General features: G+C 54.0%; 3 protein-coding genes across 4 annotated transcripts; 1 reads left to right on the top strand and 2 right to left on the bottom strand.

The window, feature by feature from the left end:
- The first annotated feature begins 157 nt into the window (after positions 1 to 157).
- Positions 158 to 8,871, top strand: LOC308573471 (cytoglobin-1-like). 2 transcript variants are annotated; one of them, XM_081170391.1, is made up of 4 exons: positions 158 to 264; positions 4,700 to 4,816; positions 6,743 to 6,965; positions 8,624 to 8,871. In XM_081170391.1, the coding sequence occupies exons 1-4, from the start codon at positions 224 to 226 to the stop codon at positions 8,765 to 8,767; spliced, it is 525 nt and encodes a 174-aa protein (XP_081026517.1). In that variant the 5' UTR covers positions 158 to 223; the 3' UTR covers positions 8,768 to 8,871. The 2 variants fall into 2 exon arrangements, with proteins under 2 accessions (XP_081026517.1, XP_081026518.1); XM_081170392.1 differs by lacking the exon at positions 158 to 264 and adding an exon at positions 374 to 421.
- A 2,550-nt stretch (positions 8,872 to 11,421) lies between these two features.
- On the bottom strand, positions 11,422 to 12,370 carry LOC308573412 (hemoglobin subunit alpha-1-like). The gene is made up of 3 exons (XM_081170291.1): positions 12,213 to 12,370; positions 11,742 to 11,946; positions 11,422 to 11,640 (listed from the first exon to the last, which is right to left on the bottom strand). Exons 1-3 carry the CDS (start codon positions 12,305 to 12,307, stop codon positions 11,512 to 11,514), a joined length of 429 nt encoding a protein of 142 aa, XP_081026417.1. The 5' UTR covers positions 12,308 to 12,370; the 3' UTR covers positions 11,422 to 11,511.
- A 4,175-nt stretch (positions 12,371 to 16,545) lies between these two features.
- Positions 16,546 to 17,363, bottom strand: LOC308573329 (hemoglobin subunit alpha-D-like). Its single transcript, XM_081170120.1, has 3 exons — positions 17,198 to 17,363; positions 16,899 to 17,103; positions 16,546 to 16,776 (listed from the first exon to the last, which is right to left on the bottom strand). Exons 1-3 carry the CDS (start codon positions 17,290 to 17,292, stop codon positions 16,648 to 16,650), a joined length of 429 nt encoding a protein of 142 aa, XP_081026246.1. The 5' UTR covers positions 17,293 to 17,363; the 3' UTR covers positions 16,546 to 16,647.
- Positions 17,364 to 24,237: the final 6,874 nt, after the last annotated feature.

The raw sequence follows: 24,237 nt of genomic DNA, 5'->3' as shown, positions 1-24,237 counted from the left end.
CCGCCTCGCCGGCGCGCCTCTTGCGCGGAGCCCCCTGGCGCACGGCTCCGGCCTCGACGTGGCCCTTTGGGGGGTAGCCCCCCGCGACCCTGGGCCCTAAGGGGCCTCGCCCCCCACCCCCCATGGCGAGCGCCGGCGTCTCCCCTGCGCGCCTCGCGAAGCGCCCCCCAACCGCCCCCCGCGGCCGTTGCCGGTCGAAAGTTCGGCGGTGGGCGAGCGAGGCATGGCTTCCCCCGGGCGCTCCGGATCCAGGGCGCCCCCCGAGTGAGTGGGGTAGGGGCGGGAGCCGGAAGGGAGGGAGCCGAACAGGTGGACTGCGCCCCAGCAGGGAGGCTCCACTGAGACGCCTGCCGGGAGCTGCGGAGAGCTCATCGCCTTTTAAGCCAAGGGAGATCGCACCAATGGCACATTGTGTAAAGAAGTCATAATAATAATAATAATAATAATAATAATAATAATAATAATAATAATAATAATAATAATAATAATAATAATAATAATAATAATGATGTAGTATTTTTACCCCGCCCATCTAGCTGGGTTTCCCCAACCACTCTGGGCAGCTTCCAGCAAAAGATTAAAAATACATCAAAACATCAGTCATTAAAAACTTCCCTAAACAGGGAAGAACTTCCCTAAAGAAGAACTTGCCTCTCTTCTGAATTTGCTGCTAATCAGTTTTATTGAGTAGCCCCAAGTTCTTATTTACTGCAGAAGAGAGGGGGGAACATGTCCATGTCACTTGCCTTTCTTCTAAACAGACTCTAAAGTTGCCAACTGGGTGCCATTTTCTACCCAAACAATCATAGAATCATAGAATCATAGAGTTGGAAGAGACCACAAGGGCCATCGAGTCACATAACAATAACAGAAGTACAGCAATGGAATGGAAATGGAAAATCGTCCGTAACATAATTGTAATCTATGAAAGCACCATTATCAAACCAGCAACTAAAAAATAAGCTAAACCCTACGAATGTACTATTTTTTAAATCCATGGCATCTCCCACCCACCCTGTGACTCATAACCTTTTGTGCTATTCATTAAAATCCACATGGGTAACAAGCATCATACAAGAGGACCCTGATCTAACAGAAATACCTGCAGCAGGTATACTTTATTAGTAAGTCAAGCCCATGACGAGGGATGTTCAAGGCAGGTGCCAACAATAGCACAAACGCAGCAAGCTACTTTCCCCTCTCAAGCCGATGGGCCCGGTCTCACTCAGATAATTTGCCCCCACCTCACGGAACAACCCTTTACCTGAAGGTTTTGTCTCTCAAAATTCCAACCCAGATTATCCTGTGGGGGACCGTTGTGAGGGGATAACTAGTAAGTTGGAGTCTCAGGTGGGTTTTCTTTAAATAAACAATAAAGATTTATTTTAGGTAAGATCGTATATAACACAAGTGCAAAAAACTTAGGTCACTTCAGGAATACAATGCTATTTTACTTTCACTCATCCTCAGTTGTTTTTGGTTGCATTATAAGTTGGTTCCTTTATAACAGGCACGGCCAAACTCGGCCCTCCAGATGTTTTGGGACTACAGGTCCCATCACCCCTAGCTAACAGGACCAGTGGTCAGGGATGATGGGAATTGTAGCCCCAAACCTTCTGGAGGGCTGAGTCTGGCCATGCCTGCTTTATAAGGTGATACTTCCTTTCAGCTACCCACCCCCTTTAACAATCCAGCTCCTGAAGTACTTTAAGTAATAGACCCAAGGGCTCTCTCCTTTCACTGGGTTTGAGAATTTCTTCTTTTCCTTAGAAGATTCTCTCCCCTCTGGACTGGACTGAGTCCCAAGGAGGCTGTTCCTTTCCAGCTCCTACTTCTCCTGGCTCAACCTCTGCCTCCCAGTAAAATCCTGGTCTATTCCTCCTACAGGACACCACACACACTCCTTCACAATACGCTCAGAGCGGAAGTTCTTTTTTTCTTTTTCTTTCTCCCTTTCCCTCTCTTTATCTCCACCTGTCTCCTCACCTGTCTCCCTACCTGTCTCCCAACCTCTCCACCCTCAGTTCCAATCACACCTCCCTGTCTCTCTTCAGATCCTCTCCTTTTAAACTCTCCCTCCTGGAACCACAGCCAGTCAGAGGCTGCTGTTTGTGAACCATTTGCTGGCAAGGAAAGAAAGAAAAAAGAAACGCTTGTTGAACCAACCTGTCCAGCAAAACCAAACTTTTTGTCACACCCGCTCCCCACCCCTGGCTTCTGTGACTGTAGCAGTGGTTCCTGTTGAGCTGTCTCAGCCTGATGGCAATCAAATTGTTCTCTTTCCTTTTGGGGAACTTGCTCCTCCAGCCACTGCCCTCTCCTTAAAATATTTTTTTAGGTAACCAGAACTGTATGCACTACATCATGGGTAGACCAACTAAGGCCCGGGGGCCGGATCCAGCCCAGTCGCCTTCTAAATCTGGCCTCGGATGGTCCGGGAACCAGTGTGTTTTTACACAAGTAGAATGTGTGCTTTTCTTTAAAATGCATCTCTGGGTTATTTGTGGGGCACAGGAATCTGTTCATTTTTTAAAAAAAAATGCAGTCCGGGCCCCCCCCCACAAGGTCTGAGGGACAGTGGACTGGCCTCCTGCTGAAAAAGTTTGCTGACCACTGCACTACATCCTGGAAAGTGGAATAAAAAGAACTTGATCTTGGCCGTGCCATAGATGAGTACAATACAGCTCATAGCACAATTTTAAGTTTTCACAATGCCCTCTTAAGTGCCATGAATCTGGAAGCACAAATATAAGGCCATCATAGTCCAGGCTCCTGTTCTCGCAGTGGCCGACCAGACGTCTCAAAAGGGAAGTCCGGCAGCAGGACCCGAGTGCAAAACTGCTCTTGCCAACAATGAATTCAGAGACAAATGAGCTCCAGTTGTGGAAGTAGAACATAATGGCCGCTAGCTGCAATGGCGATCTTCCATTCATTTCCCCAAACCTCTTTTAAAGCTGTCCAAGCTGCTAGCCATTAATACATCTTGTGGGAGCAAATTCTACAGAGCAACCGTGCAGATTGTGTGTGTGTGAGTTCTTTTTAAAAGTCCCCACTTTTTAACTAATTTGTATTATTTCAACATATAACGACGTCATATAGATAAATCATTAAATATCTCAACCCAACCCTGAAGCTGGGATTTAGACAGCACATGCAGAATAACAACCAAATAGCATAGTAAGTTCTTATAAAAAAAAATCTGTTTGTATAGCAGGCAAAAAAACTGTTTAAGGTAACCAAAAAGTTTTGTAATGTGAAGGGAGTTTATATTAACCATGTGCATAATAAAGCTGAGCCAATCAGTTGCAAGAGAATCTTTGTGCCTCGAGCCTTGTGGCAATTTTATTTTATTGCTTTATACGCCCACAAGTTCAGTTGCCGTACTTAGTTGAACCAATTTGTCAGAGAAACCTCCGTGAAGTTCTTCCCGTATCTTGTTCTTATGAGCCTGGCTGCTCGAAAAAGATTTACTAAAGGGTTAAGCTGTAAGTTAATATTCCCTCCTGTAAAAAGATTGCGGAGAGCCAGCTCCAGACATTTAGAGGCATTTGTCAGGTAGTTGCTTTTATAGTGGTACCTTGGGTTAAGTACTTAATTCGTTCCGGAGGTCCGTACTTAACCTGAAACTGTTCTTAACCTGAAGCACCACTTTAGCTAATGGGGCCTCCTGCTGCCGCCACGCCACCGGAGCACGATTTCTGTTCTCACTCTGAAGCAAAGTTCTTAACCCGAGGTACTATTTCTGGGTTAGCGGAGTCTGTAACCTGAAGCGTATGTAACCTGAAGCATATGTAATCCGAGGTACCACTGTATTTGGACAAATGCTTCCTCCCCGAACTGAGCCACTTTCCCGCACATCCACCACATGGTTTGGTTAGAACCGGAGATACTCCAGCAGTTTGGCCATAGAATTAGAATTGAAAGGCACGGCTCTTACTGTCAGGTCTTCCTGATGTTGAGTCAGAATCGCCTTCCTTGTAACTCGAAGCCATGGGTTCAAGTCCTGCCCTCCAGAGCAGGAGAAAACAAGTTTGCTTCCTCTTCCATGTGACAGGTCTTCGGATACTTGAAGATGTCTCTAATATCTCCTTTTGGTCTCCTCCAGGCGAGTAGGAGGAGCGAGTAAGGGCTAGCTGTATAGGTGTGCAAGGCCATTTTCTTGTTGAGGCCAAGGCTGATTTAAAAGGAAATTCCCTCCTGCACATTGAGGTCCACACCTCTTTGTTGATAGTCATCTGCCAATCAGCTTCCCACATCTGCCTTAAGCCATCTGCTGTACCCATATCCACTAGGATTAGCATACTTTAGAGTCTGGACTCCCGACCCTGTTCTGCCTTCGTAGCCAATCCCAACAATAATTCAAAAGGAGTTGGAGCTCTCAGTGACTGTGCCTTGATGTAGGTTTGGCGTATCAGTAATATTTCTACTGCTCTGCACAAACTCTGGATGAAAAAAGCGGGAGAATCTTAGGCACACAATCCCGCTGCCCTCCTTGTCGTAAAGGTCCTCCATCAGCACCACCAAGGCCCACCTGGAATTGCAGGAGGAACCAGGGCCTCTCTCTCCCTCGGGGTCCCAGGGGCTGCTGCTGCCTGGCCTCCAAGCCCAGGCTCTCAGGCAGAAAGGTCCATTTTGGTCTGTGGGTGAATCCAAGGTCCTGAGGCCCAGCTCACCTGCCTCCTCCTTGTCCCCTCCCCAGGCTGCCCGTTCCGGAGCCCATGGTGCCTCTGACAGAGCTACAGCACCTGCACATTCAGACTTGCTGGCTAAAGGCTTTTGAGGACCCGGAAGCGAATGGCAGGCTCATTATCATCAGGTCTGGTGCTGCGGTCTGTTGGCCTGGGGCGATTTCTCCCAGCCTGGCCTTTCTCTTTTTCATATGTATATAGATATATCCTTTATTAAATTTGCTTATCAGTACTGTTATTTCCATTCGTTACTCAAAAAACATTAACATACATCAGGCATCCCCAAACTCAGCCCTCCAGATGTTTTGGGACTACAATTCCCATCATCCCTGACCACTGGTCCTGTTAGCTAGAGATGATGGGAGTTGTAGTCCCAAAACAGCTGGAGGGCCAAGTTTGGGATGCCTGACATACATAAAGAAAAATAATAATCAACATAAAGAAAGACTTCTACATTCATACTTCAAAAATGACTTCCCTCCACCTCCCGGCGGGCCCTTAATTCTTTTTAGCTCATTGCTGTTACATGACGTACATTATCTGTCTGTTATCTAATTTGCAAAAGTTAACCAAGGCATGTTAAGGATTTTGTTTGGGAACAATGTTTTTTCCCCTAAATATACTCTGAAACACTCCCATTCAGTTTTGAACTTTTGGTTTGTTTGGTTGCCGATTGCCTCTGTCATCTTTTCTAGTTCTAAGTGTTCACATAATTTGATTTGCCATTCTTCCTTCATTGGAATTTTATCTCCCTTCCAGTTTTTGGCATTCAATATTCTTGCTGCTGTCGTTGCGTGTAAGAAAACCCTCCTCTTGTCAACTGGAATATCGGTTGTCAGAATGCCGGGAGGAAAGGCTTCCGTTTTTTTCACAAATGTTTGTTTAAAGTTTTTTTTAGTTCCTCATATACAATATCCCAAAAGTTCTTAGTTTTTTCACAGCCCCACCACGTCGTTCCCTCCCCCTGTTTGCACCTCCAGCCTACATATATTTGAATTTGTTCTGTATACCAGCCTGGCCTTTTTCGTATCTCTTTCACAGTCCATGCAGAAGGCAATGGGCCTCAACCCACTGTGGCCCTTTGCTTCACTCCCTCACCAATTTAGGAGACCTGAGCACCTCCTGGAGCCAGATCAGAATGGCTTTTAGAAAGAGTTAGGAGATGGAGGGCACCAGCCTCTCCTCTTCCACTCGCTCAGGGTCCTTTGGGTGTTACTTGGGTGTGCATCAGAGACAAAAAGAGACAGAAGGCAGGAGAAGTCACGGGTGCCCTTGTCTCCCAGGAGCAGAGAAAGTGACAGGAGGCAGTTTCTCCACCTCTGTTCAGGGAGGAGCCCCCACTAGCAGCTGTGGGGAGGGCTGAGAGGCCTCTTTGATGCTGGGCTCCTCTTCAGAAACCTGGAATATGCAGGCTGGCTGGGGAAGGGCGGCTTCCAGGTGAGCAGCTCTTGGAGGGAAGCAGGAGACCATTGTTAGGGGAGGTCTGGGGGTCCCGCGGGGACAGAATTTCTGCTGTAGAATATATGCTTCAGCTCCCCAGGCCTCTTCCGCTTTCTGGAGGTCCAAGATGGGTGTGTGGTTGAAAGCCATCAACAAATTCCTTTCTGGAATTAAGTGGCGGAGGAACAGGGGCAAGGCAAGCAAGATCAGACTTCTGTGAATGCTATTTTGTCAAGGTTTGGAAGCAGAGATTTCTGTGGCCGAGGGGCCTCTTGACCAGTGAAATAAACAGGCCACTGGGCACCACTGCCACCCACCAGACAGAGTTGAGTGAGTGCACCATCTGTGCAAACCAAATCCACAGGGGATCAAGTGGGGCGGTCAGGGAGGGAGCAGCCGGCAGCAGACCCTTCCAAGAACAGAGCTCCTGAGCAAAGCAGACTCTGCAGACCCGGAGGCCATGTTGTCCTCCTCAGCCAGCCCAGAGAAGGGGGGGGGGTTAAGAAGGGGGTCCAATGCGGCTCCCCACACAGCCTTTTGCAGCGATACTCAAAAGGGTCAGTACAAAATCCGAGCTCTGCACTCAAAGCGAACCTTGGCTGTTCCGCCTGCAGGTTCTTCACAGACTACCCTGACAGCAAGCAGTACTTCAAGAACATCCCAACGGAAGGCGACCTGCTGAAGAACCCTGAGGTGGGCTCCCACGGCCGGAAGGTCATGGTGGCTCTCAACCAGCTGGTTGAAAACCTGGACAACCGGAAGCAGGGCTGCCGGCTGCTGGAGCGCCTGGTGGATAACCACAAGAACGTCCACCAAGTGCCCTCAGGGATGTTCCAGGTATGTGGGAGGAGACAGGAGCCCTCGGAGCAGCTGGGAGCCTTCTAACAGGAGGGGGGGAAAGGGGGTGTGGGAATGTTGAGGAAAGCAGGAGAGGATATATTGATTAAACATTATCCCTCCTCGCTCACTAGTGAGCAAGCACATTCCCTTGCACATTGCCAAGTTGATGGATTCGTTGGAATCATTTAAGTTATGCAAGCCAGTCGGGACTGTTGCTGGTAAGTTTCCCCTTTTATTTCCCGCTTAAAATAATAATAACAACACAACAGTCTTGTTTAAAAGTAAGGGTAAAGTTTACTTACATTCAGTTCACCGTAGAATTCTGAAGGCAGGCTCTATCTTTCGGCTACAGTTACCTTTGTAGAACAAGGGACGCGGGTGGCGTTGTGGGTTAAACCTCAGCACCTAGGACTTGCCGATCGCATGGTCGGCGGTTCGAATCCCCGCGGTGGGGTGCGCTCCCGTTGCTCGGTCCCAGCGCCTGCCAACCTAGCAGTTTGAAAGCACCCCCGGGTGCAAGCAGATAAATAGGGACCACTTACTAGCGGGAAGGTAAACGGCGTTTCCATGTGCGGCTCTGGCTCGCCAGAGCAGCTTCGTCACGCTGGCCACGTGACCCGGAAGTGTCTGCGGACAGCGCTGGCTCCCGGCCTCTAGAGTGAGATGAGCGCACAAACCCCAGAGTCTGTCAAGACTGGCGCGTACGGGCAGGGGTACCTTTACCTTTACCTTTACCTTTGTAGAGAAATGAAGTCTGAGCTGGTCCTCAGACTTTCCACCTTGTGGCTTCGTTCGTCTGTGCTGCTGGCTAAGAGCCATCAGAGAGCGAAAGAGGAAGATGCCTGCATGGCTAGCCCTTTTGTAGGGTCTGCTAAGGTCACGCCCATCTACCTGGTCACACACAGGGGGTGAGGCTCCAGGGCAGGTATGACAGGAAGTCCCCCCCCCCCCCGGTCTGGAGCCACATTCCCCTGTGTGTCCACCATTCTAGGCAACAGGAAATGTTGCACTTGACTGCATCATTGATGAAACATCCCACAGGGGGGAACCTGGGTCTGATCCTGGCATCCCCAGCAGGCCACCTCCTGCCACTCTCCTGGCATTGCCTTGAGGTCAGGGGGCCACATCAGTGGGGCTCACTGCAGAGCCTGTCTGGCTCAGGGGAGCTCTCACTGAAGGCACCCGGGGGCTCCAGACAGGACCTTCCAGGCGAGGAACTCCCTGGCGCAGCCACCCCAGCTGACTGGAGCTGCCAGCCAGCTTCCCCTGCAAGGAGGCCCCATGAAAGCGTGCAAGCGTCCCTTTGCCACCGTGTTCTTCCCTGGCCACACCTGCCGGCACAGGTGGCATCAGGTGTGGGGCAGGTGGGCACGGCATGGGGGGGGGAATGGCTCAGGGACCAGACAGGGAGCCCAGCTGGGCTTCCTCAGCACTGCCCTTTGCCACAAGAGCAGCCACAGGCTTCCTCCGCTGCCCTTTCCCCCCCTTCAGGCTTAATGCCTCTCCTGGGGCCGTCTCCTGCAGGCTGAGCCAGGCAGAGAATCTATGGGGCGCTCAAGCAGGGGCTTTTGGAAAGGGAGCCTAGTGGTTAGAGCCTTGGGGGTCACTGGGAATGCATCCCAAGCTACCCGCTGAATGGTGCCCCCCTTGCCCAGCTTCTGTTTCAGACCATTCTCTGCGTCTTCCAAGACCTCCTGGCAGATGAGTTCACCAAGGACATGAAGCTCTCTTGGGAAAAGTTCTTTGACGCCGTCTTTGCAGAAGTAGAAGCCGCCTACAGTCGCCCCCTTCCGCCCTAGAGAAAGGAGGGGCATCCCCGGGTACCCTGCTCCCCGCTCTCTTCCCCCCTCCCCTTCTTACATTTGTATTGATGGAATAAAGAGGGCAGCATTTACTTTCTGGACCTCTGTCCTGGGTGCCTGGTCAATTCTGTGGTGCCACGGGTTCCTTGCAGGATTGGGGCCACTTCTCCGTGGGGGCAGAAGCGTGCCTAAGGCCATAGCAAGGGGTCAAGCAAGGGAGCAAGGGGGTTGAGCACCTGCCTTGCATGCAGAAGGAATCGCCAGGCGCTGCTGGCAGAGAGACCCCCTGCATGGCAACCTGGAGATACATAGGTCCGTCAAGGCAGTAATGAGCCAGTCTGGCCTGTCCCCTGGCAGCTCCCATCTTCCTTTGGGACTCCATGGGCCAAGGCAAAAGTCAGAAGAAGCTGGCAGGATGGGAAGAGTCCAGGAAGATCCCCTGCAGAAGCAGGATGGTGGGAGATGACTGGCTGGTGGCATCCCAGGGCAGCTTTGGCATGAAAGGGTGAGGCGGCCCAGGCCTGAGCTCTGCCGTGGGTGCTTGGGTGGCTGCCCACATGCCTGCCAGTCAACAGCCACAGCTCTGCAACAGAGAAGCTGCTTGGCATGCAGAAGTTCCCAGCTTCATTCCCCACGTAGGCCTTTCTCCACACCAGGCAGCTTCCCAGCTGCGGTCTTTCCCTTGGACTGGTCTGGGGCAGGAGAGCAGGCAAGCGCCATTCCTTCCCCTTGCCCTTCTGCAGCTCAGAGCAGCCTTCTCTGAAGAATCTCTGGAGCCCCACAACTCACACAGGCGAATGGCCACACGATACACACACCCCCTGCCCTGCCCTGGAGTTCTGCTGGCTCCGGCAGCAGTAGCACCCCCCCAGCCTTGCTGCCAGCCCTTTAATCCCCCCACAGCACCCCATGCAGCCACCACCTGCCCTCCACGCTGGCAGGAAGCCTCTAGGGAACCCCCACAGCCCTCCTTTGCCCAAAGGCTTTGGCCCAGCACTCTAGGGGAGGAGACAGGATGCTTAGGCAGCAGTAAAGGGGCCTTTCCACTTCATTGCGGTATTTTTAGGTAACGGCCCGGCTGGCCTGAGGACTCTGCAGCCCCTCCGTGGGGCGCATGAGCTGATGGGGGGCACCAGACCAAGGCCTCACTTCCCAAAGGGCTGTCCTTCCTGCCCTTCCCACCCAGGAGCAGCAGGGGGCGCCTGCGCGCAGGGAATCCAGCGGCTGCCCCGAAACCCCACATGGGGTTAACCCCTTGGGGCCCAGAGCCAACTCGGTTCTGCCGCAAAGGTGCGTAAAGTTTGCCTTCCCGACTAGCCAGCCCGGGAGCCGCCTCCTGGCCGAGCGGGACGTGGGGCGCTGAGGAAGGAGCTTGCCTGGGCAGCCCCTGTGATGACGGGATGCGGAGCTAGATGGGCATTTGGCCTGATCCAGCGCGCTCCGCTTAGCTTCTTAGAGCATCATCTCAGAGAGCAGCCGCGGGGAAGGGGAGGGGAGGGGGAAGCTGCCCCCTCTCTCTGCCGGGGCTGTGGGTATTTCTTAGAGGGTCTCTGGTTCCCCAGAGACAGGTAGACAAGTCTGCATCCAAAGCAACGAGCAGAGGAGGAACAAGCTCCGCGGGGAGCGCAGAGAGAAGAAATGCCTTGGTGCGTCTGCAGCGGCACAGCCGGACATCTTCCGCTGCCCCGGCCCCCAACTGCAGCAAAGCACGACCCGCCTCTCCCATATCGGCCTCTGCAGCCACAGCAGGCGCTGCAACCTTCCAACGGTTTGACTTGACCCCCAAAAGTGCACTCCTCCGTTGTAAGGGAGGGCGCCCGCCCTTGCCATTGCTCTGGTGGGTCCTCGGGATCTCAGGAAATGGCGGTGGTTTCAGAGCCCGAGTCGCCCCCTCCCAGGCCAGGCAGGGTTCCTGCTTGCGGGCCTCTTCCCGCGCCCTCTCAGTGCGGGTGTGGAGGGGACCCCTGGCACTGCCCCCCCCGGCCTTGGCTGTGGGGAGGGGGCTGCCCCTGCCCTCGAGCGCAGGATCCTAGGAAGCTGCCTTCTATTGCATCCAACCCGGGCCGTATTGCCTACACGGGCTGGCAGCTGTGGCTCGCGGGGCTTTCGGGCTGGACGGAGCCGGGCGGGGCCCTTCTGCGAGCACAACCCCAGGCCGAGACCGGCCCTTCCGAACAGTTCGTCTGCTTCCTCCCAGTCAGTCCAGCCAGGGGCGCAAAGGCCTGGGGAGCCCCACCCCGCAAGTCCCCCGAAGGGAACTGGAAGGAAGACCCCCAAGGAGAGGGAGCCCTTCTGGGGCTGACTCTGCGCCCCTGTCCCGCAAAGGCCACGCGTGCCCGCGGCTCTTTCAGGTCCCCCACCGAGCAGGCGACTCGGTCCAAGCAGTGGCGTAGCGTTTGTTGTCAGCACCCGGGACAAGGCAAGTAATTTGCGCCCCCTAACCCCCAGATGTTGCGCCCGGTGCTGCCGGCCCCCCCTGCACCCCCCACGCTACGCCACTGGGTCCAAGTGCCCCGGGTTCAAGGAGCGCCAAGGTAGGGACTATCCCGCGGGACGGGGTCTCCCTCGCCAGAGCCGTCCAGGCCCGGAGTCCCCCTCTCCCTTCCTCCCGCCCGCCCCCAGGTCAGCCCAAGAAGGCGCGAGAGATCAGGGAGAGTCAAGAGCAGGTTTATTGTGGGGTTTGGGGGTCGCGGGGCGGCGTCGAGGCGGCTCCTCTGCGGCGGGCCTGGGCTTCGCGGGGCCTAGCGGTACTTGGAGGTCAGCACGGCGCCGACGCGGCCCAGGAACTTGTCCATGGAGACGAGGGTGCTGGCCTTGAGGAGCCCCTGGTGGTGGGCGGCGATGGACACCAGGAAGCAGTGGCCCAGCAGCTGCGGGAGAGGCGGAGGGGGAGCGTTAGACGGGGCCCCGACGGAGCGAAGCAGGGATCCCGCCCGCCCCGGAGCCCCGACGGGGAGCGAGAGAGACTCACCGCGAAGTTGACGGGGTCCACGCGCAGTTTCTGGGCGTGCAGGTCGCTGAGCTTGTCGAGGGCGCCGGCGATGTTGTCGATGTGCGCCACGGCCTCGCCGATGGCCGCCGCGACCTTCTTGCCGTGCACCTTGATGTCGGCGGAGCCGGGGCTCACGTCTTTGTGCGCGAAGTAGGTCTTAGTGGTGGGGTGCGCCGCGAACATCCTGCGGGAAGAGGAGGCGGAGAGGAGCAGGAAGACGAGGGTCCGACTCCCGCCCGGCCCGCGGCCTCGTCCCCGGGAGCAGTGGCGTAGCGTGGGTTGTCAGCACCCGGGGCAAGGCAAGTAATTTGCGCCCCCTCTGCCCTAGGGGCAGAGAGCTGCGAGTGCGAGCGCCCCCCCAGATGTTGCTCCCTGTGCGGCCGCCCCCCCGCACCTCCCACGCTAAGCCACTGCCCGGGAGAGGGTCCCTGCCCGACGGGGCGGACTTACCTGGTGATGGCATCGGCGCCAATGTCCCCGGCGTTGGCCTGGATCACGCTCCAAACGTGCTTCACGTGGCTCTTGTCGTCGTCGGTCAACACCATCTTGGCAGCTCAAAGTCTCGGGTGCCGTCGGAGCGCGCGCGGCCTTTTTATCGGGGGCGCCCCGCCCCGCCTGGGGCTCTCCGCCCATCAGCGCCGCCTCTGGGCACCTCCTGGAGGGGAGGGATAGGGGCCACGCCCGCAGTCTGTTACAGGGAGGGGGCGCCAGCTACCCCCATCAGCTGGCTGGGCTCCAGGCAAGCCCGGGAGCGCCGCTCCTATCCCGCCGCATCCCCGGCGTGCGGAGGCTGGCGAGGCTAACGCGGCTGCGTCTTTGCGACATGGAGGAGCCGCTTCAAAGCAGCCGGGCTCAGCCGCGAAGCTCCCCAACGGCCTGGGGCCGGCCCCGATCTCCTCTCTCCTAAGGTCTCTCCGTGGCTAAACTGAGCGTCCACGGTGAGGGGCAGTGTTCCTCTGCAAACGAAATAAAGAAATTTAAAAAGCTTTCGTGTGCATGCACACTTCTTCAGATACTAAGAAGTGTGCATGCACACGAAAGCTTATACCTAGAACAAACTTAGTTGGTCTCTAAGGTGCTACTGGATTATTATTATTTTTAAAAATTATTTCGTTTGTAGAGGTACTGCGTCAGACCAACACGGCTACCTCCCTGACTCTGCAAACGAATAACAGGCGCGCCCCGGGTGGCCCCGGGCCCCACTCTCAAAGCGTCCGCTGGCTTTCAAGAGCCTTTCGACAAAGTACCTCACCAACTACTCCCGTGTAAGCTTAGCAGTGAAGGAATAAGAGGAGCTGCTTTCGCTGCGGTTCCCGCATCGCAGGGGGTTGAATCAATTCCACGATTCTAAGAGCAGAGAGGTCCTCTTCCGGATCAGGAGTTGGCCAAGTTTCTGGTAGCAGGGAGAAATGGATCCGGCCGCCAATGGAGAGATGTAGAAAGTGGAGTCCCCCAAGGCAGTGGCGTAGCGTGGGTTGTCAGCACCCGGGGCAAGGCAAATAATTTGTGCCCCCTAACCCGTGGATTTGCGCCCCTAACCCGTGGATTTGCGCCCCCTAACCCTAACCCCCAGATGTTGCGCCCGGTGCGTCCGGCCCCCCCTGCACCCCCCACGCTACGCCACTGCCCCAAGGATCGGGACCTGTGCTTTCCAAACGACCCTAGAGTTATAGATGAGCGGCGAAGTGGCCACGTTTGCTGGAGGCCCTAAACTGTTCAGGGTCGTTGTAACCAAAGGGGATTGTGAATCTCTACAGAAAGACCTCTCCAAACGGAGCGAATGGGCGGCAAAACGACAAAGGCAATTCATTGTAGACAAGTGTCTACAATACACGGGGGCGAAAAGTCTCTTTTTTAAAATAATTTTTCTTAAATTTCCATTTAACAATCCAATCATGTCTCATTCATTAATCCAAATTATGCCAAAACATATCATAAGGTCCAAATATTTTGCCGAATTTTTAAATTTTTTGTTGGGGGTACCCATGCTTCGAGCTCAGAAGGGTCCAATTCTCTCATATTTCTGCTGCTTTGAGGTTCACAAGTCCCGTCTTCCAGTCTTTTGGATTGGAAAAGTCTTAATGTCACATATGTTTATGGAGTCTGAACTGGCAGACTGGGCAGGATCGCGACGTTGCGGTCCTAGTGGAGATGCGGATAAAGATGCGCCTTCTGCGCGCGGCAGCTGTGGAAAAGGCAACCTTCGCGCTAAGGATCATTATTGACAATAAAGCTGCCCATATCATAATGCTATTATTCAACCCTATGGGGCGACCGCAGGATATTGTTTGTAGAGCCGGTAAATGTTCAGCAAAGGGCCACAAAATGATCAAGGCGCTGGAGCGACGCCCCTATGGGGGAAAGTTGCGTGTTTGAGACTGTTTGGTTTAGAGAAAAGGCAAATAAAATGAGACATGGGGAAAGTTTATAATATTACGCACGGCCTGGAGAAAGTTTTTTCCTGCCTCTCTCACGAAACTCGAACGGGAGCCGAATGTTGGAAGATTCGGGACAGAAAGAAAGTCCTTCACGCTGCGCAAGAGTTGAACTGTGGAACTCGCTGCCACAGGAGGCAGGCGAGGGGCACCAGCTTGGGCGGCTTGGCAAAAAGATCATATCAATTCATGGAGGAGGAGGAGGAGGAGGAGGAGGAGGAGGAGGAGGAGCGGGCCTATCGAGGGCCACCAGCCACGAAGGCTCGTCTCTGCCCTCGCTCCGGGGCTCGGATCCTGCCTGCTGGTTTCCTCCGGGCATCTGCTTGGCCACTGTTGGCTTTCCTGATGTTCTGACATTCGTCTTTCCTCGCCGACGCCCCCAAGGACAGCTGCCTTCTCTCTCCGCTCCTCTACGCGCCTCACTCCATCCTCGGGGGTTCGGCGGAGTCGCTCAGCTCTGGGGGTCCCTGCCTGGGCGAGGCTCGCTGGCCTCTTTGGCGTGGCCCGTGGCCCTCCAGCGGCGCCCATCCCCGTCACCGTTGCTGGGGATGCGCCCCCCGCGCAAGACCAGGGGAGGCTTACAGCTGCCCCCCACATTCCTCTCGGCCCCCACACGGGCACTCCAGAGTCTTTGAACTGTGCTCTGCCTGGGAGGGCCCATGCCTGCTCCGGATAGTCCTCACAACCCGCTTGCGGAGTAGCCCACTGTCCCCTAAATATATATTATTTTCACAATAATTCCTTTTGGGACAGCCGCTTTCTTGCGGATCTTCTCAATAGGCTCACTGAAAATTACATTACAAAAACTTCATTCATTCATTCTGATTTTGGGAGGGTATTATTGGGTTGTTTATATTTTGATTATATATATTGTGGTTTGTATGTTGATCTTTTCTGTGAACCGCCCTGAGGAGACCTCTGGGTATAGGGCGGTATATAAATTCAATAAATCATCATCATCATCATCATCATCATCGTTATTTTGCGTCCCCTCGGCTCGGTACCCTGTGCTGCTCTCCTTCGGTGTTTTGCGCCTGAGCTCCAGAGGAGGGTGTCTAACTTGACGTTGCATAACGCCATTAAAGATGACACGTGTGTGAGGGTCCCTGGGACGTGAGAACTTGGCCCCGTCAAAGCACAAAAGCCGGAGACAGGCGCACCCTGCAACTCCCCGCCCTACAAGCGTCAGCCCCAGGGGAGGGGAGGGCCGTTCGGGCGGGCGGGCCCATGCGGAGCCAAGGCGGGAGTGCCTCTGAGCAGGGGCAGAGTGCCGTCCCCTCGGAGAGGGAGAGTTTTTCTAGACGGCGGTGGGGCGGGTGCACGTGAGCATGTGCAGAGTGGTCTGGAGCAGCTCCGGCGGGAAGGACGGGCGGCCCTCTCGCCCACCGGGGGAGTCATGCTGCTCCATGTCAAGGGCCCGGCGGGGGGGGGTACGGGTGTTGTAGGGCGGCTGGCCGTTCCCTTCCCCACTTGGGGGGCGGAGTCCTGGCCCCACGGCTGGGAGGGCGGGACAGGTGTGGGCTTCGGGGCCCCACTTGAGCAGGCGGCGGTCGCCCCGACGACCTTTCTTAGTTCTTTCCTTATTTTATTCGTATTTTTAAAAACAACTTTTAACAGGCAGCGGCCAGGCGCTTCTCCGCACGATCACTTCGTTGTGTTCACTATGAAAGCATCCGATAATCCTCCCCCCCCCGCCATAAAAGGATGCTTATTCCCAGGTGCCTCAGGGCAGCAAAAAGCAGAAAATGTGCATAGAGGACTTCGCTCTTTTAAACAGGGCCAAGGGTTGGCAAGCCTCACCCTCTGTAGTCTGCAATATCGGAACCGTAGAAGCCGCAGAGCAAGGAGCCAGGGGTCTCCTTCATGCCAGCCCCAGCCCCGCCCTCCCCAGATGTTGCTCCTCGACGGGATCCCCGGGAGAGCCCTCTCCCCGCCGGGTCAGGCTGCCTCTGAGGGTGAGGGGACCGCAGCCCTCTCCGTCGAGTTTCTGCCCGGGCTCCGCTGCGTTGGTTTAGCGAAGAACGCGGAGGACTTGTTGGGGTGGCGGTGGGGAGAAAGGGGTCTCAGCGGGCACTGGACTCCGTCTTCCCTCCTCTCCCCCTGCGGGACGGGCGGGGCTACGGGGGAGTTGGGGAGGCGGTTGTGGCGTGCGCTCCCTCGGAAGTGGAAGGGAGAACTGCCGAGGCGGCGGCGGCTGTCTCTTCTCGGTCTCCCCCACCCTCTTCCCTGCCATGCTCACTTGAGGCTTTTCCGCCCCCTTGGCGTATCTGCTCCCCCTGAGACCCCTCCCCGCGTCTCCCACGCATGGGACCCCCCTCCCCACGCCAGAAAAGTGAAGGACGCCGGAGCGAGGTTCACGCATTTTATTGCTCAGTGGCACAGCGGAGGCGGAGTGCCCGAGACGGGGGGCAAACGGCAGCTCCGAGGCGAGGGGGCGGGCAGCGGGGGGCTCATCTGTACTTCTCGGTCAGCACCTCGCACACCAGGCAGAAGAACTTGTCAAAGGCCATGTAGGCCAGGGCGTTGTAGTCTCCGCGGAGGCTGGAAGCCAGTGTCACATGGAAGCACCTGGTCAGAAACTGCAAAGGAGAGAAAGAGAGACACGGGGGTCAGGTGGGGGGGTCGGTCAGGTGGGGGAGGGTCGAGGGAAGACCCAAGGCGCGCCCCTCCTGGCCCTCGTCCGCCCCGTCGGCGCGCTTGCCTTGAAGTTGACGGGGTCCACGCGGAGGTTGTAGGCGTGCTTGTCGCTGAGGTCGGACAGGCAGGCGCGGATGTTGTCGATGTTCTTGATGGCGTTGTCGAGGGCCTCGACGATCTTCTGCCCTTGGTGGTGAATGTCGTTGGAGCCGGGGCACAGGTCGTAGTGCGGGAAGTAGATCTTGGACTGCATGTAGACCTGGAAAAGCCTGCGGGGAGGGAAGGGGGCCGTCAGGGAAAGGGACGACGGGGCGGGAGGAACCAGACGGGGCTTCTCTCCCTTGGCCGCCCCCTCGAGCCTACCTGGTCAGCGCTTCGCCGCCCATATCCTCGTGCTCGGGGGCCAGTTTGGCCCAGTAGCTCTTGATCAGCTTGCACTCGTCAGCAGTCAGCCCCATCTTGGCAGCAGGCAGGAGGTCGAGTTGCTCTGTAAGTCCCAGGAGGCGGCGGAGCTGGGAGCCCTGCAGGGGCCGCCGCTTTTATAGCGGCCCGCGCTGCCCTCCTCGGCCCGCCCCCGCTTATCTTATCGCCCCGGGACTGCCGGAGAGGTCGGCTGCGCGGCGGAGCAGCCAAGCCCACTAATGGCGCAAGGCGGGGCGGACAGAGCTCAGCTCTCGCCTTGGCGGCCGAAAGAGCCGGTGCTACGGGGGAAGAGCCGTCTCTGCTGAAGAAACGGCTGGATCCGTGCAGCCTCCTGTTTTCACGGTGGACACCCAGGTGCCTCTTGCAGGAAACGCGCAAGCGGCATCCGAGTGCAAGAGCGCTTCCCGCTCCAAACAGCGGCTGCCCTTCAGAAGCCTTTATGCCTCCACCGTTAGCCCTCTCTTCCTCCCTGAATTTCTCGGCTCCTTGTTTAAAGCCATCCCACTTGGACCGAGGGAGCCTTCTGCCGGGGCACGTGGCAAGTGGGGAGAGGACACGGGACTTCAGGCGCTGCCAAAGTTCAGACGACCAAAGAACCCGGGAGGATGCCCCGAGTCTTTTCGCGACGCGGGAGAGGCCGGCGGCATATAAATCCGACCCCCCCCCCATTTCATGGCCTCGCAGGTCCCCATCCCAAAATCAAACACGCATGGGATTGACGGTACCCGTCTAAAAAAACTCTCGAGTCGCCCCAGTCGGTGGCATGAGGGCCACGCAGGAGACGAACTGGCGTCAGGCTGATGCGTAAAGCGCATATTGCTAAGTTCAGCCGGGCAGGAAAAGGTGTTTTTCCGCTTTAGATCAAGCTGGAGAGAACTGCAGTACAGTGGTACCTCAGGTTACATACGCTTCAGGTTACACACTCCGCTAACCCAGAAATAGTGCTTCAGGTTAAGAACTTTGCTTCAGGATGGAGAACAGAAATCGTGCTCCGGCGGCAGCAGCAGGAGGCCCCATTAGCTAAAGTGGTGCTTCAGGTTAAGAACAGTTTCAGGTTAAGTACGGACCTCCGGAACGAATTAAGTGCTTAACCTGAGGTACCACTGTACGTGGCTTTTCCCTCCTACTCAGAAAAAGGGGTCGACAAATCCTTGAAAGGCAACCAGGAGACACACGCCGAGGCCGAGGATGTGTTTTCAGTCCCAGAAACCAGCTCCTCTTTCTCACGCGCAGAGAGCTATTCCTGGGTCTCCCTCCCCACCAAAACCGGCCTTCATTTGTTCCTAGAGCCTTAATTTGAAAGCTCTTGCTAAACAATTCGGGACCACAAAAAGCGCTGGTTTTGTTTTCTACAACCAAGCGGTATATCATTGTTATGAAACAAAGACCTATCGGAGATCTACCACGAATCACTCAGTAGATCCTGATCTCCCCCTGCTCCCCCCTCCCATCCCCCCACGCGGTGCCAGGAGGTTCTCAGCCTAGCCCTCCTCACAGGGTTGTGGTGGGGATTAAATGGCGGAGAGGAGGAGGACCTCGTAGAGCACCTAGAGATCCTTGGAAGATATTCATGAACAAAATAAATACAATATAGCAAAAAGGAAAAAGAGCATAAAAATCTCTTTGGAATTAAACATTCTGAGGACCTAACTGCACAGTACATTAAGTGAGTGGTTCTGGGGTTGTTGTTCTTTAAAGCTGATATCTTAAGGCAGCCCTGTTCAGGGAAGTTTTTAATGTATGATATTTTAGTGTTTTTTTGGTTTCTATGGAAGCCGCCCAGAGTGGCTGGGGAAACCCAGCCAGATGGGCGGGGTACAAATAATAAATTATTATTATTATTATTATTATTATTATTATTATTATTATTATTATTATAGGAGGCAGTTTTGCAACAGGACTATAGTGCTTGAGGAAAGGAAGTTTCATCTTTTGTACCACAGTCCTGGAAGGACACAGAGAGCCCAGCAACAGGTGACCTGGGAACGTCAGGCAGCCCTAGCCAGAACCAAATGGACCTCTGGCACCTCCTGCCCTGCCGTGCTGTGTCTTGAGCCCTTGTCCAGCGCCGAGGGCCTTCTGGCGGTTCCCTCACTGCGAGAAGCCAAGTTACAGGGAACCAGGCAGAGGGCCTTCTCAGTAGTGGCGCCCGCCCTGTGGAACGCCCTCCCAGCAGATGTCAAAAAGAACAACTACCAGACTTTTAGAAGACATCTGAAGGCAGCCCTGTTTAGGGATGCTTTTAATGTTTGATGTATCACAGTATTTTAATATTTTGTTGGAAGCCACCCAGAGTGGCTGGAGAAGCCCAGCCAGATGGGAGGGGTATAAATAAATTATTGTTATCATCATCATCATCATCATCATCATGTGGGCTCTCTAATAGTAGTTGTAGTAGTTGTAGTAGTAGTAGTAATAATAATAATAATAATAATAATAATAATAATAATAATAATAATAATAATAATAATAATTTATACCCCACCCATCTGACTGGGTTTCCCCAGCCACTGGGTGGCTCCCAACAGAATATTTAAAACACAATAAAACATCAAACATTAAAAACTTCCTTAAACAGGGTTGCCTTCAGATGTCTTCTAAAAGTCGGATAGTTGTTTATTTCCTTGACATCTGATGGGAGGGCGTTCCACAGGGCGGGCGTCACCACCGAGAAGGCCCTCTGCCTGGTTCCCTGTAGCTTTGCTTCTTGCAGGGAGGGAACCGCCAGAAGGCCCTCAGAGCTGGACCTCAGCGTCTGGGCTGGACGATGGGGGTGGAGACGCTCCTTCAGGTCTACTGGGCCGAGGCCATTTAGGGCTTTCAAGGTCAGCACCAACACTTTCAATTGTGCTCGGAAACGTACTGGGAGCCAATGCAGGTCTTTCAGGACCGATGTTATATGGTCTTGGTGGCCGCTCCCAGAAGTGGCACACACATACCATGGACACATGCCAGGCCTGGCAACAGAGCTGCAATGGGGGCAGCAGGAGGGGAGGTTGCTGCTGGGGACCAGGTGAGCATGTTTACACAAGCACATTCCTGTTCCTGCCCCAGGGGGAGGAAGAGTGGGAGGGAGGGCCAGGCAGCAGTAGTGTTCTGGGTTCTTTCACACAGGGGCAATGCCAACGGCAATACTCATCAACTGGGGGTGGGTGGCCCCTCAAAATATTTTTTAGGGGGTCCAAGAGCCCTCAAACCCTAGGAGTTGGTGCCCATGCACTGTGTGAAGAAGAGTTTCTCTGTCCTGAATCTCAGGTGAAGAGGGAGCCGGGCACTGGCCAGCTCCAGACACTCTTGGCTGAAACTTATTTTCTCCACCCATTCAAGTCTGGGTTCAGGTCTGATTCTGGAACAGTCACCGTCAGGAACAGCCCACCCCATTTCACCACCTGAGGCAAAAAGGGGAAGGTGTTGCAGGCTTGGTTGTGCAGTGACTTTTGGCGAGATCTCCCTGGAAGCAGCCACCACAGCCGCAGGACCCTGGCAGTGTGGCAGCAGGCCCCGTGGGATTCTTCCGCCTGAGGCAGGCTGCTTCTTCACTTCTTCACTTTGCCCTGGTCACTGCCTGGCTGTCCTGCTGCCTCAGGTCTTTGCTGAGAGAAGGGCAGGGTGAGGGCGACTTCCCTTTGACGCCTCTCCACTGCCTTCCATGCCATTTCCCCTGACATCCTCTTCCAGGAGAGTCCTCATGAGTCGCTGTGTCGGAGGTCCTGGGCGGCTCCTCCTGGGTTGGCCAATGCCAGAAGGGAACTTAATATTTCATGGATTTATTGCCAGATGTTGTTCAGAAAAGCAGGCCTCCTAGGGAAGGGGGAGCTGCAATTCTGAGCAGAGAAGCAGGAGGGGGGGTGCTTAACCCTTTAGCCACCATATTCTGTTCCAGAAAGGCCCTCTCCAAAGCTGCCTTTCCAGCTGTGAGGATCCACATGTCTGTGCCCACTCTCAAACTCATGGGCTTCTGGGACCAATTGGGCTCATTAAGGGCACCTGGGGGCCTGCTTCCCTGCTGCCTATTGCCGAAGAGGCCTGTGAGTGCATCCTCAGAACTCTCCATGCCAAAATGGCAATATTAAATAGAAAGCTCAGAAAGCAAGAATACAATAACTTTTTAAAAGAATGGGAAAAGTTTATAATTTATATATGAGACCACTGCAAGCAGGTTAAAACACTGGAAGGATTTTAATTACACTTGTAAAGTAACACAAACTGTGGATAAATCAGAAAGAAAATATTTGCATAAATATTGATATGCAGATGTATTTATTTTTACTAGGACCCATGGAAGGGATGGAGGGAAGTCAAGAGATTCAGAGTGATCTCAATATTTGGATGTTGAATTGATGTTTGTTGTGTGTTTATATATTTTTTTTAATCAAATATAAATATTTTTTTAAAAGATATATGTATTTATTTATTCATTCGGAGTCCAAAATCACAAACAACCACCACAACTCCCCTTGGTTTGCCAGTCGCAATGCACACCTAGGGACGGGTGCTGCAAGTGTGCAAGTGATTAAGAGCTCCTTGTTTATTTTTGCGTGGCCGAGAGGGAATCTCGCAAGCCTGAGCTTGAAGTGTAGGTTGGAAAGTCCCCCTAAATCCTCCAAGCCCCCTGATCCCCCTCTGCACGACCCCTTTAGACAGCAGGCCTGGGGGCAAGGAAGGGCCCTTCCCTTTCCCCTTCTAGGGCAGCCACTTTAGGAGTCCCTCATCCCCATCCATACTGCTGCTGCTGATTTCCTTCCCAGTGAAGAATTGGACTCTTTGGCCGGCAGAAAGAGCCAGAGTCGCTGGAGGCCTGAAGGAGGGAGCTGCCCCCAAAGTCCCCTCCCCTCAGCTATCTCCTCAGAGACACAGCCTGCCTTATCCTCCAGCTTGCAGGGGGTGGCCAGGCTGATAGGCGGAGAAGGAGCCTGGGCTCTCAGCTCACCCCGATCTCTGCAGAAAGCCACCCTGGCCTCATCCTGAGGGATGCTCCTGCATTCTCACCCAACTGGCAGGCACGGACTCTGCGCTCCCTGCTGCTTCGGGTGCAGAGAGATGTCTTTTCGGGGAGGCAGGGGAGCTCTGCTTCAGGGCAGAACCCAGGAGGGCAGGATCCCTTCCTCAATCTGTCCAGTGCTGCTCTGACTGCCTCTTAAGCAGACAGGAGAATACATCGCAGTGAAAGAATTCATTAAAAATCCACCCGAGTCCATTTTTGCTGACTGCATTGCAGTTCCTTGTTTTTCTGACCACACAGGCATTGTCCTCCCAGACTTCCCTGAGGATCTCAGATGGGAACTTCTCTTCTGGGGGACTCTGCAGTTGGGGATTCCACCTCCCCATACCATCTCCTGTAATTATTCTAGTTTCTTTAGCCTGGCAATTGAGGGATAAAGGGTGGGGCTGGCGAACCTCCCCACACCCTCCCTGGGCCCTCTTGAGCTGCTCCTCTTAATGAGAACTTCCCAGACCAGACCTGGTCCTCATTTGGCAGGAGCATCACACCGAGCAGAAACAGGATCTGCTTAGGAGTGTCAAGCCCAATGACCGCGGTGACTCCTCTCCAGTAGGCCTGGCCCCTCATGGATCACTTGCTGATACTAAAGGCCCCCACCTCCCCACATCTGACTATGTCTCCTCCTCTCCAGGGTTTCCCCCCAAGCAATCTGGGACTATGCCTGTGTGAAGCTAACTTCTCCTCCGCCCTCTTCATGCCTCTCCTAGTTCTGGGAGACCAGCAGGAGTTGCAGCAGGACAGGGAGACCCCTGTGCCTCTTCACCAGCCGGACTCATCTCTGCCTCTTGGCCTCCCTCCTCTCCTTGTTTCAGCTTCTGCCTCTGATTCTGGACTTCTTCTCTCTGCCACAGACTTTCCCAGCTCGCTAAACCCTGTTACCTCTTCCGCTTCTGACACCTCCTCTTCCAAGTCTCCTCCCTCTTACCAGTCATGTTGTCCCCCCACCAGTCCCTGGGCTCTGAGCCTTCTTCCCTTGATGGTTCCCCAGCTGGTTCCTGCCATCATTCCTCTGCATCCAACCAGTTCATGGCATCATTCATCAGCCAGAAGATCACATTTGGGGTTTGGAGGAAACAGGTGGAGCCCAGCGGGTCAGGCAAGTCTCCTGCCAGGGCCAGGCAGGGGGGGCACGGGAGGATGAGCTGTGTCCCCTTCCTCTGTTAGGGGGTGGGGGGCAAACGCAGCAGGCGGCAAGAATGTCGAGAGAAGGGGGGGGCGTGCTTGTCTGCTGCAGAGAAAGCACCCAAGTCTTGTGGCGCCTCAGGTTCCCACAGATTTAAAGTGACAGAACCTTTCGTGGACTTCCCCGGAAACATCAGATGCATTTCCAGCTGGCAGGGAATTTAATCATTTACATTGTTTTGTATGATTTGCGGTATTTTATGTACTGTATTGTGATTTGCTCCTATTTTTATCAATTTAGATGAGTAATGATTGTAATTGATAAGTGTAAACTGTTTAATTATTACTTGCTGATGTTTAATTTTAGTGTTTACTATTGGATTCTAATGCATTATTGCATACTGCTTTGTTTGGTATAAGTTGTTTATTTTAATGTTATTGTGACTTTTAATACAGTGGTACCTCAGGTTACATACACTTCAGGTTACATACACTTCAGGTTACAGACTCCACTAACCCAGAAATATTACCTCGGGTTAAGAACTTTGCTTCAGAGTGAGAACAGAAATCGTGCTCCGGCAGCAAGAGTCCCCATTAGCTAAAGTGGTGCTTCAGGTTAAGAACAGCTTCAGGTTAAGAACGGACCTCCGGAAAAATTAAGTACTTAACCCGAGGTACCACTGTATAGGATCCGATCGTTACTATTAATGTTTATTATTATTATTATTATTATTATTATTATTATTATTATTATGTGTGTTGGAAGCTGCTCAACCCAGCCAGATGGGCAGGGAATGTACGTATGTATGTAAATAAATAAATAAATGTGGGTGCAAAGCCTCCTCTGCCATGGGGG

This window comes from Podarcis bocagei (genome assembly GCF_964188305.1).
Source record: "Podarcis bocagei genome assembly, chromosome: 14".
In the NCBI taxonomy this organism is placed as follows: Eukaryota; Metazoa; Chordata; class Lepidosauria; order Squamata; family Lacertidae; genus Podarcis; species Podarcis bocagei.
Note: the sequence above shows the minus strand (reverse complement) of the source record. Positions and strands in the feature narration are given on the sequence as shown.